This window comes from Lynx rufus, unplaced genomic scaffold (genome assembly GCF_022079265.1).
Source record: "Lynx rufus isolate CCGP_SWC_20201006 ecotype Redwood Valley unplaced genomic scaffold, mLynRuf1.p SCAF_2, whole genome shotgun sequence".
Classification (NCBI taxonomy): Eukaryota; Metazoa; Chordata; class Mammalia; order Carnivora; family Felidae; genus Lynx; species Lynx rufus.
This window is the reverse complement of record NW_025814834.1, coordinates 82,327,832-82,343,148: the sequence shown is the minus strand read 5'-3', so window position 1 is coordinate 82,343,148 and position 15,317 is coordinate 82,327,832. Positions and strand designations below refer to the sequence as shown.

The window sequence follows — 15,317 nt, the reverse complement described above, 5'->3', positions numbered from 1 at the left end:
TCATGACCTTGTGGTTCGAGGGTTCCAGCCCCGCATCAAGCTGTCTGCTGTTAGCGCAGAGCCCCCTTTGGATCCTCTGTCTCCCTCTCACTCTGCCCCTCCTCTGTTTTTTCTCTCTCAAAATAAATAAGCTTAAAAAAAAAAAAGAATTAAAAATCTTCAACAGGGAGGCACAAAGGCTTTAGTGCTTGGCTGCTATACATGCAAGAGCCCTTTCAGCTCTATAAGAAAATTTAAAATAGAGTGTCTGCAACCTATGCTTCCCTTCTAAGAGAGGTGTACCCAGCCTTGCACAGCTCTTAGCTAGTGCCAGGTTACATTTCCTCTGGAGCCCCAATGCAGAGACCCACTCCAGATTGTATTGTCTCAGCACCCACAAGCCAGCAATCTATTCTGTTATTTTTGTGCATTTTTACTGTTATTTGTGTGCATTTTTAGTATCCCTTGAGGTAGTAGCCAGCCACTCTGAGTGGCTTATATGCTAATATAACAGTTACAGTTTGTTTTGTCTCTGATAAAGTTATATAGTGTTTCTGTAAGCCTGTTATTTTTGGTGTATAATTTTACATAGAGGATTTTTTTTTTTTTTTAGGAACTCATGTTATAGCAGAATTGTCTATACTTTTTCATAATCTTAATCAAATTATAGTGGTCCATTCTGCATATTAGTGACTAGTTCTTTCTGATTTTTGTCAGTTCATAAAAAGAAGTAGGTGACTGCAAGGGCCTAGAAGTAAGGGCCAAATTCAGACCTCAGCTTTTCAGAGCTAGACAGTCCTTAGGATGATTTCATTTTTTAAACAACAACAGATTTCTTGCTGTTAGTTCACATTCCTAAGAGTATTTTAGGGAGTATCTCCTAGTAACTTGCCATATTGATTGTTTTCTTTGTTCATGGGTGATGAGCCTGAGAGATAGCCAAGAGAGAAGAAACCACACTCCACAGAGTGAAATTGTGAAAACTACTTCCCTAGTAAATCTTTGCTTATCTTTCATACCCCAGTGTTTCAGAAGCAATTCGTTCTTCTTTACTAATCTAAACCATGGTTAGCAAGTTTTTTTTTTGTGAAGGGCTAGATCGTAAACGTTTTGGGCTTTGGGTACCACATATGTCTCTACCACATATTTTACTTCTTTTTTTCTTCTCTTTAAAACAGTTTGTTTTAATTACTCTGTAGAAATGTGAAAATCTTTTTACATATTCACAGCCTTACCAAAAACAAACTGCTGGCCAGATTTCATTGTAGGCCATAGTTCACTATTCCTTGATTTAACTATTTTTAACTAAAATACTAATTAAAATCCACTGGTAACTCACCTAAAATCATTTTTTTCTCCTTTGATAAGTGAAACATATAGGAGAAGAAGTCATTTGTGACATAACTGTCAGTCATTTAACAAGCTCCCACCCCTGGATGTTTGTTATTTCTTTTTTGCTTTAAGTTAAAATTTCCCATGTCCGGACTTAAAGAATAATAGAAAAAAATTACTTCCAAGTATAACCATGACTAGATACAAGGTTAAACTGTGGGTTAATTTGAAAAGTTTTGCAGATTCTATCAAAGTATTTGTGACTTTAATACATTGGGTACAAATCAGTCTTAAGGAAATAGGCCAGAGAAATAGATGTAGCAGCTCTTCTTATATGGGAAGTCTTAGTCTTCAGAGAAATAGAAAAAAGTACCTTTTTTGCAATAATCTACTGTTTTCAGTTATTCATAGTTGGGCCTGCTTTAAAGAATTTAAACTAAAAGCCCTCGTTTCTATATACCTGATTATTAAGGGCATTAATACTAAAAAGACCTACCTATTACTTTAGTATCACTTCTGCTAAATCACAGGATAGTCTTGATCTGTCTATAAATGGAGTTGAGTAATAGTAACAGCCTACCTTTATTGAGCACTGTTCCTCTGTACTGGGCCCTATGATATTCACAAATTATTTTATTTAATCCTGACAAGAATCTTATGAGATAGATGCATTTATTGACCTTGTTTTACTGATACTAATGTGTTTTCCATGTCTGTAGTTTTATCATTTCAAGAATGTTATATAAATGGAATCTATAGTACTTACCCTTTAGAATTGGCTTTTTTTTTTTTTTCCATTCAACATAATTCCCTTGAGATTAATCCAAGTGTTGCATGTATCCTTAGTTTGATCCTATGTATTGCTGAATGTAATTCTGTAGTGTGGATGTTCCCCAGTTTGTTTAACCCTTCTGTTGAAGGACATTTGGATTGTTGTTTCCAATTTTTGGCTATTATGAATAAAGATGCTTATGAACATTCATGTGCATGTTTTGTGTCAACATAAGTTTTCATTTTATAAATATAATTTTGTATAAATATATCTATTTCTCTGTTCTATTGAACATTTAGGGTTTTTTTTTTTCTAATGTTTTGCTCTTGTGAGTAATGTAGCAGTGAACAGCCTTGTACTTGTTTTGTCCACATTTGTGAGTACATCTGTGGGATATAGACTTGTAAAGTGGAATTGCTGGGTCTTTTAGTATGTGCATGTTTAACTTTACTAGATATTGCAAAATCGCTCTCCAAACTGGTTATACTAGTCTGTATTTTTACGAGAAGTGTAAAGAGTTCTTGTTTTTCATAATTTTACCAACACTTGTTATTGTTAAGCTTTATAATTTTTCCCAGTCTGATGGATATGAAATGGTATTTGCTGATTTAAATTTGCCTTTTCCCAATTATAGTGACGTTAAGCATTTTGCTATGTAAGTTACCTCTTCATATCTTTGGGACCATTTACTGATTCTTTTTTAGAGATTCTTTATATATTTTAGGTATTTATTTTTTATTTATTTATTTTTTTAATGTTTGTGTATTTTTGAGAGAAAGAGAGAGAAACCGGGAGAGAAATGGTGTGTGAGTGGGGAAGAGGCTGAGAGAGAGGGAGACAGAATCTGAATCAGGTTCCAGGCTCTGAGCTGTCAGCACAGATCCTGACGCAAGGCTCAAACTCATGAACCGTGAGATCATGACCTGAGCCGAAGTTGGACATTTAACCTGAGATGCCCCTAGATATTTATATTTTAAGAAGCTTTTATTATAGAAAAGTTACATCTCCAAAAGTAGAAAGAGTAGGGGCATCTAGGTGGCTCATTCAGTGACTCTTGGATCTGCTCAGGTCATGATCTCACGGTTCGTGAGTTCAAGCCCCACATCAGGCTCTGCACTGATAGTGCAGAGCCTGTTTGGGATTCTCTCTCTCTCTCTGCCCCTCCTCCACTCACAGGCAGTTCTCTCTCTCTCTCTCTCTCTCTCTCTCTCTCTCTCTCTCTCTCAAAATAAATAAATAAACTTTAAAAAGATGAATAAGTAGAAAAAGTCATACATTGAACTGCCTTGAACTCATCACTCAACATTGTAATATTGTTCTTCTACAACCATTTTTCCCCCACCCCATGATTTTATATAGCCAATCCAATGTCATTTCATCTGGGAATTTAAAAATATAAACATAATACCATTCTCACACCACTCCTTACAAGAAAAACAGCATTTTCTTAATATAATTGGAAATTGAACATTTATCTTGCCTTTTTCTAATGAACTGTATCTCAGGCTCCCTAAGTGGTTGAAGCAGGGATGTTTCTCTGTATAGAAGTATTCCAGCTAAAGCAAAACAAGAAGGAAGGATAGAGTGTCACTGTTTTGCAACCCCTGAGGAGTTAATGGATCAAGGCAGTGATCATTAATGGTTGCCACTGTCACAGAAGGAAAGACGTTACAATTAGACTGATGTAGTATAATGGTGACATAATACACTAAATGCTTTATTAATACATTATTCACTTAAAGACATGTGAATTATATGGTATATAGATGATATCCTGACAAAGGCGTTGAAAGAAAAAGAAGTAAACACAGGACTCACTGGCCCAGATCTCTAATCACTATTCCCTTTTCAAATGGGCACAAGTCTTTTGTGAATTGATCTGAGTTCACAAATAAATTGACAGATTATATAAATGGAGGGAAACAGAATGTCTAGATTTATTTTCAAAAGGCAGAACACACTCACTTGTGAGAACTTTTCTGATGATGCTATTTCAGTGTAATTGGCCAGACTGAAAACTGTATCTCTTCATCCTCTCCCTGTGAATCTAGATCAGAGTTTCTTACCTTCTTGCTAACCTGACTCATTGCATCCTGTTTTCCTGCCCCCCCCCCGCACCTCCTGTTGTAATTGTAATTTCCATCACCCTGAAAAGAAAGCTCATGCCCATTGAGAGTCACTTCCTTTTCCCACCCCCAGCCTTATGCAAACACTAATCTTTTTCTCTATATGTCTTTTTTGAACATTTCACATAAATAAAATTATACAATATGGAAAAAAAAAAAAAGAAAAGCAAAAATAGACTATAGTTGGGTTGCAGAGGCACCAAAATGAGCATCTCCCTCCACAGTCAGAGTCATTTAGGAAAAACGGTCTTTGGCACAGGCCCCATGCTCATAAATATTTTGGGATAAAGCAGTTCCCAGGCCCTGGCATGGGCTTCCACAGTAGAACAGCTTGTCCATAGTACTTGCAGGTACAAGGAGAGGCGCGAGTCAGACCCGTGGCCAGTCTTTGCTTGCCACCAGAGGCTCAAACAATGAAGAAAATCACATTCCAGGTCTCCTCCCCACTGTGTTGCCTCTGGAATGCCACCTCCTTCCCCCCATCCTGGAAGGAGTCACTTTACACTGAAGTCCAGGGACGGATGGGGCACCATTCACCACCCTTAACCCCTCATGATGCCTCCAGCCTGTATGGACTCCACTGCATGTACCACCCTATCCATGTGCTGGTAGCTGGGGGTGGGGTTTGGGGGTGGGGTCTCATTCTCTAGATCCTAAAAACAAAAGGAGAGAACCAAAAATTCTGAACTTCCTGATGGAGGTTCGTTTCTTAGTACCTTCTAAAAGTGACTGCGAGGATGTTTATTGTTATTAGAGTCATTATGGATCATGAACTTACATATATTTTTATTATGATTTAATTCATTGCATTATTATCCTTATATTCATATTCATCCATTTCTGGCCTGTAGGAAAAAACAGTCAGGTTAGCTTTTAAATCCTTTTGACATGGCTGTACCGTACCCAAAAGCAAGAAAACTAAGATGTTATAGGCTCACCTTTTGTATTTCCTGGCTCAGATCTGAAAGCATCCATTTCTCCAGGGAGTTTATGTTCCTTTTAGTGGCATATTCTGGTTGGAGACTACAATCTGGGCACTAGGGATGTTCACTGCTACTGGGTTGGCCAGCTTCTCTAAGACTTTTTAGTGGACCTCACAGGGAAATACGTACTTTTACAATTTCAAAGGTAAAATACATATGAGTTTTTTACTAGTATTTCTTACTTAAATCAAGACTACAGGGTTTTAATTTTACAAACTTAAAACCTTCACGTCTATCAGTTCTCAAGGGTGGCCAAATAATTACCTTGTTTTATCCCACCTTACACCACAATAGTCTCAGAATAATAATGCCAACACGTTGTACCAATAATATAATTATCAAAAACAGTTTGAAGTTTTTTTGGTTTGTTGGTTGGTTCGTTTTTGCTTTTGGTCTTAAGAGTATTTCCCACTAGAAATTCCATTTTACTATATTTTAAAGATACTTGTAATAGAACCCAAATGACAGTTGGCTTTGTTTGTTCCATTTAATTTTGTTCTTAAGGATTTTGTTCCAAGATTTTATTTTGTTTCATATTATGTAAAATTGGTTCTAAAAGTCATATCTATAAAAGAAGCCATATTCAAAGAAGTCTAGTTGCTATCCATTTTCTGCCTCCCCTGCCCCAATTTCATTTTTTCCTTTCATAGTCAATGCTTTCTTAAAATTCTATGGTTTGAGATATTAATCTTTTATTCAGTGACTGGTAAGCAGACCCATGGAAGGAAAAAAGGCTAAGAAACAAACATACCCACCTACAGATATGTGGAAATTTGATGTGTGATCAGAGAGACATTCCAAGTCAGTGGGGAAAGGATGAAAAATTTTTATTATTTTTAAGGGAGAGAGTGTGAGCAGGGGAGGGGCAGAAGAGAAGGGGGACAGTGATCCAAAGTGGGCTCTGCACTGACAGCAGCGAGCCCAGTGTGGGACTTGAACTCAAGAAGCAAACCATGAGATCATGACCTGAACTGAAGTTGGACATTCGACTGACTGAGCCACCCAGGCACCCCAAGAATGAAAATATTTGATAAGTAGTGCTGGGACAATGGTTATCCATATGGAAGAACAACCAAATAAAGACTAAATATGAAACACAAAATATTAACATTTAAAAAAAAAGGATAACCTTATGACTTAAAGAATTCTTAAGGCAAAGAGAGAAACCATAAGGGAAAGGTTAATAAATTGTACTCTATTAAAACTTAAAATTTCTGTACAAGCAAAGAATCGTAAGAACAACCCACAGACTAGGGGCACATATAAATGCACTCCTTTCAGGCAAGTTGTGGTAAAGGGAAAGTAGCATGTACTTCTGAATCCAACATACTTGGGTTCAAATTCTGTGTGACAAGGTGCAAACTAACTGAAACACCTCTAAAATCTCAATTTTATTTTGCAGTGAAGATACAATACCATCCTCTCCCGGGTTTTGGGAACATTAGAGAAAACGTATGTGAAGCATTCATTTGAGGATAATAGGAATTGCATCAGGGATAACCATTGTTATAAGTAATTGTAATTCACAGTACTTACAAGCAACAACTGAATTAGGGTTTTATTAAGCTACTGAATACTAACTGGAAATGTTTAGGACTACAAACAAATCAAAGGAAAAATAAAGTTCTGCTTGAAACCTAAAACCTCAAAATAAGTTGTACTAACCCTCGGGGAAACATTTTTTACAAAGGATTAAGTGTATTAAATAGATATTTTTTATTATAAGGTTAGCAATTACGATTCAGATTAACTAAAGCAAAAAGGGAATTAGTGTAAGGATTCTTAAAGAAATTTTTAATGTTTATTTATTTTGAGAGAGAGAACGAGATTGCGAGTTGAGGGACAGAGAGGGAGGAGAGAGAGAATCCCAAGCAGGCTCTGCACTGTCAGAGCTGAACCCTATGCAGGGCTCAAACTCAAAAGCCGTGAGATCATGACCTGAGCTGAAATCAAGAGTCGGACACTTAACCTACTGAGCCACCCAAGTGCCTTTTATAAGGATTCTTAATGCTTATAAACTAGAACTGGAATTCTTTTGCTTTTTCCTTCTCATTTCTGTTACCTCACAGCTTTGGTCTTCCATGGCCCATATTATAAATGGTACCTTTTCACTTGTTCCCATCATTAACACACATATTGCCTCTGGGGGGTGGGGGGGGGGTTGGTTTGGGTTTTTAGGTCTTTTAAATCACATGTTTTTATCAGGTTAATACGCTTATCAATAGGCTTAGTTGAGATTTTCTTCCCCTAATAAGGGCAGTCTTTATCCCATTCTGAGAGATAGCTGCTTTTTTAAAAAATGTATGTCCACCTCTTTTTTTATTATTTTTATTATTTTTAACATTTTATTTTTTTGAGAGACAGAGAGACTGAGCATGAGGAGGGGAGGGGCAGAGAGAGAGGGAGACACAGAATCCAAAGCAGGCTCCAGGCTCTGAGCTGTCAGCACAGAGACCAGGGCTCGAACCCATGAATGCAAGATCATGACTTGAGCTGAAGTTAGATGTTCAACTGACTGAGCCACCCAGGCACCCTGAGATAGCTACTTTTTAGAAAAATATATTCTCTCCTCTATTTAAAATGTTCTTCTTGGGGCACCTGGGTGGCTCAGTCGGTTGAGCGTCCGACTTCAGCTCAGGTCATGATCTCACAGTCCGTGGGTTCAAGCCCCACATCAGGCTCTGGGCTGATGGCTCAGAGCCTGGAGCACACTTCCGATTCTGTGTCTCCCTCTCTCTCTGCCCCTCCCCCGTTCATGCTCTGTCTCTCTCTGTCTCTAAAATAAATAAACGTTAAAATGTTCTTCATTTTACTTATCTACTCGACACACTTTCCCTGCCCCCCCCCTTTTTTTGGCTATAATTACATTATTAAATCAGTATTCAGTGTATACAGTATTCTGCAAATATTAGCAACTGAAACAAGTACTTAATGATTACATTTCCTTTCTTGCTTAGGTTTTTATGTTCAAAGGAGACAACTCTCTTATCTGTTTCTGTTTCTTTTTCTATGTGCCTTTCATTAATTCAATGCAAGTTCTCCCATAGAAGTATAACTCTTTTAATATGTTCAAAATATTTTTTTTTTCAACGTTTATTTATTTTTGGGACAGAGAGAGACAGAGCATGAACGGGGGAGGGGCAGAGAGAGAGGGAGACACAGAATCGAAACAGGCTCCAGGCTCTGAGCCATCAGCCCAGAGCCCGACGCGGGGCTCGAACTCACGGACCGCGAGATCGTGACCTGGCTGAAGTCGGACGCTTAACCGACTGCGCCACCCAGGCGCCCCTCTTTTAATATGTTCAAATAGTCAAATAATCTGTTAATTTTATTTCTTTCATGGACATTTTTTCCTGGAACCATTAATTTTGCTGCTTTATTCTAGACTGGTTGCTCTTAGGCTTACTATATGATTGTCATCTGTCACCATCATCTTGGGAATTTCTTCGCTTCTCTCATGTGTTTGCTTCCCTCTTTCCTGGATTCCAGACTTCTCTTATGTTTAGATATACTCCATTCTAATGGAGCACACTTTCCAGTGGCTTTCTGAGAAAGGGTGTTTGGAAGGTGCAATTTTTTGGGTTCTTGCATGTCTGATAATATTTTTATTGTAGCCTTGGGGCGCCTGGGTGGCGCAGTCGGTTAAGCGTCCGACTTCAGCCAGGTCACGATCTCGCGGTCCGTGAGTTCGCCCCGCGTCGGGCTCTGGGCTGATGGCTCAGAGCCTGGAGCCTGTTTCCCATTCTGTGTCTCCCTCTCTCTCTGCCCCTCCCCCGTTCATGCTCTGTCTCTCTCTGTCCCAAAAAAATAAATAAACGTTGAAAAAAAAATTTTTTTAAAAATAAATAAATAAAATAAAAAAATAAAAAAAATATTTTTATTGTAGCCTCATGCTTGATTGATAGTTTGGCTGGATAGAGGGTTTAGGTTGTTTCAACTCTTGAACACTTAGGAATTTTGAACACTGTTGTCTTTAACATCTAGCGTTGTTGAGAATGCTGATGTTATTTATTTTTGCTATTATACTTTAAAATTTTAACTTTCTGTTCTCTAACTGTTCCTTTTATATAGTATCCTGTTTCTGTTCTACTTTCATGGATGCAGTAATATCTCTGTAAGGGTTATTTTTTTCTTTCTCTTCATTCTCATTTTTTTCTCTGAGTTTCTTTTTTTCATTATATTTGTTTTGCTGTCTTTTCTCAAATATCTGGATTACTTGACTGTCCCAGTTATATTGGAATAAGATCATTTATGTGGTGGCTAACTTTTTTTTTTTTTTGGCTTTTTGTTTTTCTTTTATTTTTTTTTTTAAAATTTTTAAATATTTATTTACTTTTGAGAGAGAGACAGAATGCGAGTGGGTTAGGGGCAGAGAGAGAGGGAGACACAGATCTGAAGCAGGATCCAGGCTCCGAGCTGTCAGCACAGAGCCCGACACGGGGCTCGAACTCACAAGCCATGAGATCATGACCTGAGCTGAAGTCGGCCAGTGAAGCCACCCAGGCGCTCCTGTTTTGTTTTTCTTTTAAAGCGAGAGAGTGTGTGACCAGGGAAGAGGGGCAGGGTGGGGGGAGAGAATCCCAAGCAGGCTCCACACTCAGCAGAGTCCAGCATGAGCCTCGATCCCACGACCCTGGGATCATGACCTGAGCCGAATTCAAGAGTGGGACACTCAATCAACTAAGCCACCCAGGCACCCCTGTTTTTGTTTTTATAGCTGAGTTGGGAGGTGGGGATGGCAAGGTGAGATGGCAGTGGATGGCAGTGCTGGCAGATTTCATGATTCAACACATAGCCTGTTGCTTACCCTTTCTCATTTGGTATGGAGCCTTTTACTTTCCCTCGGTATATGCCTGGTGCTCCAGAGCCCACAGGCTTTCTGGATCGGCCTTTGCAGATTAATCTGCCAGGCTTCTACCATTTGGGAGAAAAACTAGTTGGTTAGCTACACTGGACAAGAGAAGGATCTAATTCTCCATATAAAGATTTTTAACTAATTTTCCTATTTTCAGAAGTGTTTTACCCCTTCTTTCAGAGAGTAACCATTGATCTCAACTCTTAATAAGTCTTTAGATAGATAGGGGGAGTTTTCCTGCTTCAAGTTGTTTTCTCTCCACCTGCCTCCCCCACTGCCCTGCCCTGACTGTTTTATATTTCAGTGTTCTCTTGTCTGCTAAGCTGTAGCTTTTGTAAGTCTGAAAATTTGATTGATAATTCTTACCTCCTTGTTCTCATCACCTCTGAAGATAAATGCCATTTGAAGAAAAAAAACATTGTTCTGCTTTTATTTTGGAATGTTTGGACACATATTTGTGTTCGTTCTGCCTTATTTAACCAGAAGCAGTCTTTGTGTTCACATTTCTGTTACAAAAGCTTTAAACCCTGTTCTATTTCATAGGTCACTGGTTACCAATGGGTTAGGTGTTGAGGGTCAGTTACTCTAACCCTGTGGAATGGAATGTCACATGGTATCAAACATGGCATAGGAGGGTTCACAGACAGATATCGTGATTAATATCTATAAATAACAAGGATAGGTTTATGTGAAGAGTTCTAAATTCACAGAATTGAGATAGGGAAATTATCCATGTTTGTTTTACTATGTTTTTACAAGGCTGGGAATTTAAAGCGCTCTCATTTAACTTATATTCAGTGTGTTAGAGAGTACTTACACCACATGTGCTATTGCATCGTAGTTATGCAAATAACCAGAGAGAATAGGGTGAGTGGAATAAACTGAACAGAGAATATGTATGATCTTAGAGGCCATATGATGGAGACTGCAGTATAGAAGATAGAATGTTCTGAAGTCAAAAAAAACATTGCCACTTATAAATTGTTGAGTGTAGCCTGCAAATTTTGCTTAGGAGGACAAAAAGCAATATTCTTTTTTCTTTTCTACTTTGGAACCAATTGAGAAACAGACACGGATACTAATAAAAATGGTGTTGGAAGACAAGACATAGATACGTGACCTCAGTGGACTTTCTCATATTTAACCCCTGAATTAGACAAGCTTACCCACCATTGTTTGGGCACTGGTTGGAGACAAAGCAGGCCTCCGCATACAAGGACAGAATTGGCCCCTATGCTTACCATGTAGTAGAGGGCTGACTAGAATGCCCCTCTTCAAGAGAAGGAAGAAGCACAGGAGATTATGCACTCAAAGATATTGAACTGATTAGGTCCTCCTTGCAAATTCATCTGCCTAAGTCACGCCTTCCTTGGCTGAGGAGAAAGTACAGGGATAGAGAGAAGCTGAAAGTATTTTTCCTGTACTTTTCCCTCCTGAAGATTTGAGTGGAAATGTGGGGAGCACATAGTTCCCTTTAACACAAAATATATAATAGGCATAATATTATGTAGTAGTAATATTCATATTCATAATAATATCATGAAGTAATGGGCAGTAGCTAGCCCATCATTATGTGCCGCATTGAATTGCATGCCACTCGTTTCATACCATGGTCGGTAAAGTCTTTTAATCTGAAAACTTCTTGCCATTTATTTATTAGCTCTGAGAAATTTTCTTGTATTATTACTTCTGGATTCTTCATATTTTCATTGCACTATATAATTATGCCTGTCAGATACTTGCATGTGAATATATCCAAGTAGAAGGTAATCTAAGGGACTTTGAAAGGTACCTTTAACCAGAAGTAATTTTTGAGAGAGAGAGAGAGAGAATGAGAATGAATCCCAAGCAAGCTCTGTGCTGACAGTGCAGCAGAGCCCAGTGTGGGGCTCGATCCCATGCACTGTGAGATCATGACCTGAGCTGAAATCAAGATGCTTAAGGGACTAAGCCACCCAGGCGCACCTCTCCTTACCCTTTTAAAAACATATCTTTGGGGCACCTGGGTGGCTCATCAGTTGGGCATCTGACTTGGTTCAGGTCATGATCTCATGGTTGGTGAGTTCGAGCCCCATGTTGTGCTCTGTGCTAAAAGCTCTGCTTCGGATTCTCTCTCTCTCTCTCTCTCTCTCTCTCTCTCTCTCTTTCTCTCTCTCTCCCCCCTCTCTTCTCTCTCTCTCTCTCTCTCTCTCTCTGTCCCTCCCCTGCTCCCGCTCTCTCTCTCTCAAAAATAAATATGTAACAATTTAAAAAATAAATAAAAACGTATCTTTGTGCACTATATAAAAATAATCTGTGCACTTAAAAGAGTATATATGTATACATATATATTCTATTTATATTTTTTAAAAGTAAGTGCACATATACACTATTTTGTACCTTAGCTTTTCTCACTTTTTGTTAAAATAGGTGTCTTTCCCTATCAGTATACATACATCATTATCATTCATTTTTAGGGCTTCAGTCTATTCCATGTATGTACAAACCGTTATATACAGTATTTCTGTATTCCCACATACATTGCTTGTTTTTATATATTTTTTTTAATTTTTTTTTCAACGTTTATTTATTTTTTGGGGACACAGAGAGACAGAGCATGAACGGGGGAGGGGCAGAGAGAGAGGGAGACACAGAATCGAAACAGGCTCCAGGCTCTGAGCCATCAGCCCAGAGCCTGACGCGGGGCTCGAACTCACGGACCGCGAGATCGTGACCTGGCTGAAGTCGGACGCCCAACCGACTGCGCCACCCAGGCGCCCCTGTTTTTATATTTTTTACTTCTTACAGTGTCACATCTAATATTCTTGTATATGTATATTTGTCTGTTTGTATATTTATACGATAAATTCCTAGAAATAGAATTGCCAAGTCCAGGAGTAGGTGTCTCTAATTGAACTGAATACCAGTTTTAATTTCCTCTTCATGGTGTTTGAGATTTCCTTCCTCCATTTTCCAAAATAGCATACCATCAAGTTTTAGATCTTTGTCTGTCTGATGAGTGAAATATATCTTGTTGCTGTGTTTGCATTTATTTAATTCGCTTTATGGCTTCTGAGCTTGTACCTACCCAAACATTTTTCCCCTTGCATTTTCCTCTAGCATTTTTTGCATTTTATTTTTTACTATAAAATTTTGTTAAATACATCATTTATTGGTATTAGGAATGAGGTAGAATTCTAACTTAAGTTTTAAAAGGTAACTAGTATGTATAATCCCTTTTTATTAATAATCTCCTTTATCCTCAGTGATTTGAAATACCATTCTTATGATACATACACTTTGCACTTGAGTTTATTTCTAGATTCTTAATTTTCTTAGATAGCTTCTCATTATATTACCAAACTACCATGTTGACAAGTATATAACATCTTTTTTTAATAATTGCTACTATTTTGGCATATATTTCATGATGTTCTATTTTTCATTTTTTAAATCTTAATTCCAGTATAGTTAACATATAGTGCTTTATTAGTTTAAGGTGTACAATATTGTGACTCACCAATTCCATATATTACTCAGTGCTCATCCAAATAAGCGTACTGTTAATCCCCTTCACCTCTTACACCCATCTCCCACCACCTCCCCTCTGGTAACCATCTGTTTTTCTCTATAGTTAAGGGTCTGTTTTTGGTTTGTCTTTCTCTTTTCCCTTTTCCTTTGTTCATTTGTTTTTTTTTTCCTAAATTCTACATATGAGTGAAATCATATGGTATTTTTGTCTCTCTGACTGTCTTGTTGCAGTTAGCATTATACTGTCTAGCTCCATCCATGTTGTTGCAAATGACAAGATTTCAGTTCTTTTTATGGCTGAATAATATTCTGTTATATATATAGCACATCTTGTTTATCTCTTCATCTATCAATGGACACTTGGGCTGCTTCCATACTTGGCTGTTGTAAATAATGCTGCAATAAATGTAGGGGTATTTGAATTCGTGTTTTTGTACTGGGGGTAGATACCCAGTAGTGCAATTACTGGATCATAGGGCAGTTCTGTTTTTAACTTTTCGAGGAATCTCCGTACTGTTTGCCACAGTGGCTCCACCAGTTTGCATTCCCACCAACAGTGCAAGAGAGTTCCTTTTTCTTCACATTCTTGCCAACACTTGTTGTTTCTTGGGTTTTTGATTTTAGCTACTCTGACAGATGTGTGGTGATCTCTCATGTGGTTTTGATTTGTATTTCCCTGATGATGACTGATGTTAAGCATCTTTTCATCTGTCAGTTGGACATTTGTAGGTCTTCTTTGGAGAAACATCAGTTCATGTCTTCTGCCCATTTTTTAATTGGATTATTTGTTTTTTTGGTGTTGTGTAAGTTCTTTATGTATTTTGGATACTAAGTCTTTATTGAATATGTCACTTGCAGATATCTTCAGTAGGTTGTTGTGATCCTCTATTTTTAAAATAGATTAATTTTAGTTACTGCTTTTACTGTTCTGTTAAACTTTAATTCACATCTATGAATTCAGATTTTATTTTTTCTTACACTGTGCTTCCAGTCTCCGAAACGAATTTTTTGTTTTTGTTTTTGTTTTTTTATTTGAGTATAGTTGACATACGATGTATGTTACATTAGTTTTGGGTGTACTCTGAAACCAATTTTTAGATGTCTGCTCATGAGCTTCTCTTTGGTCAATGCGTTGTGATTTAGTAGTATTCTGTGGTCAAATATAAACACACTGTAACTCCATAATTTCTCCTCAGTTTGAAGAATTTTTCTTTTCTTTTCTAGCCTTTAATCTAGACAACGAGCAACCAGATTATGATATGGATTCAGAAGATGAGACCTTATTAAATAGACTTAACAGAAAGATGGAAATTAAGCCTTTGCAATTTGAAATTATGATTGACAGACTTGAAAAAGCCAGTTCTAATCAGGTACTGTACCTTGTAAAAATGTCTCCTGTCTTAAAGTTAATCCAGTTAGTAGCTTTATTTTGCATTTTCTTTAGACCTGAGTATATTGCCTTTTAAATTTCCCTGACATCTTAGAATTTCTGTTTACAGTATTCCTTGAACTGAATAATTCAGCATAATTTCTTTGAATAGGAGTATGAATAGTACTATTCTGACTTCTTGTTTGGATATAAAAATACTACTAGCTGCAATAGTATTTAATACCTTCTCGATCCTTTTCATAGGACTAAATTTGCTTGGTTGGGTCTTTAAGGCAGATATCTTATACCAAATCTGGCTTAGTTAAGCTCAGATTTATTAAGGTACTCATTATCATTTTAGTTTTACGTATATATTACTTAAAATTTTAAG

The 15,317-nt window shown here is 37.5% G+C and overlaps 1 protein-coding gene across 3 annotated transcripts in view; it reads left to right on the top strand.

Annotated features, from left to right (window-relative positions):
* Window positions 1-15,317, top strand: part of EPC2 (enhancer of polycomb homolog 2) — a 119,089-nt gene that overhangs the window by 65,262 nt on the left and 38,510 nt on the right. For all 3 annotated transcript variants that reach the window (XM_047082942.1, XM_047082943.1, XM_047082941.1), the window contains exon 3: window positions 14,782-14,927. In XM_047082942.1, coding sequence (XP_046938898.1) covers window positions 14,782-14,927 — 146 coding nt within the window. The remainder of the gene's footprint in view (window positions 1-14,781; window positions 14,928-15,317) is intronic.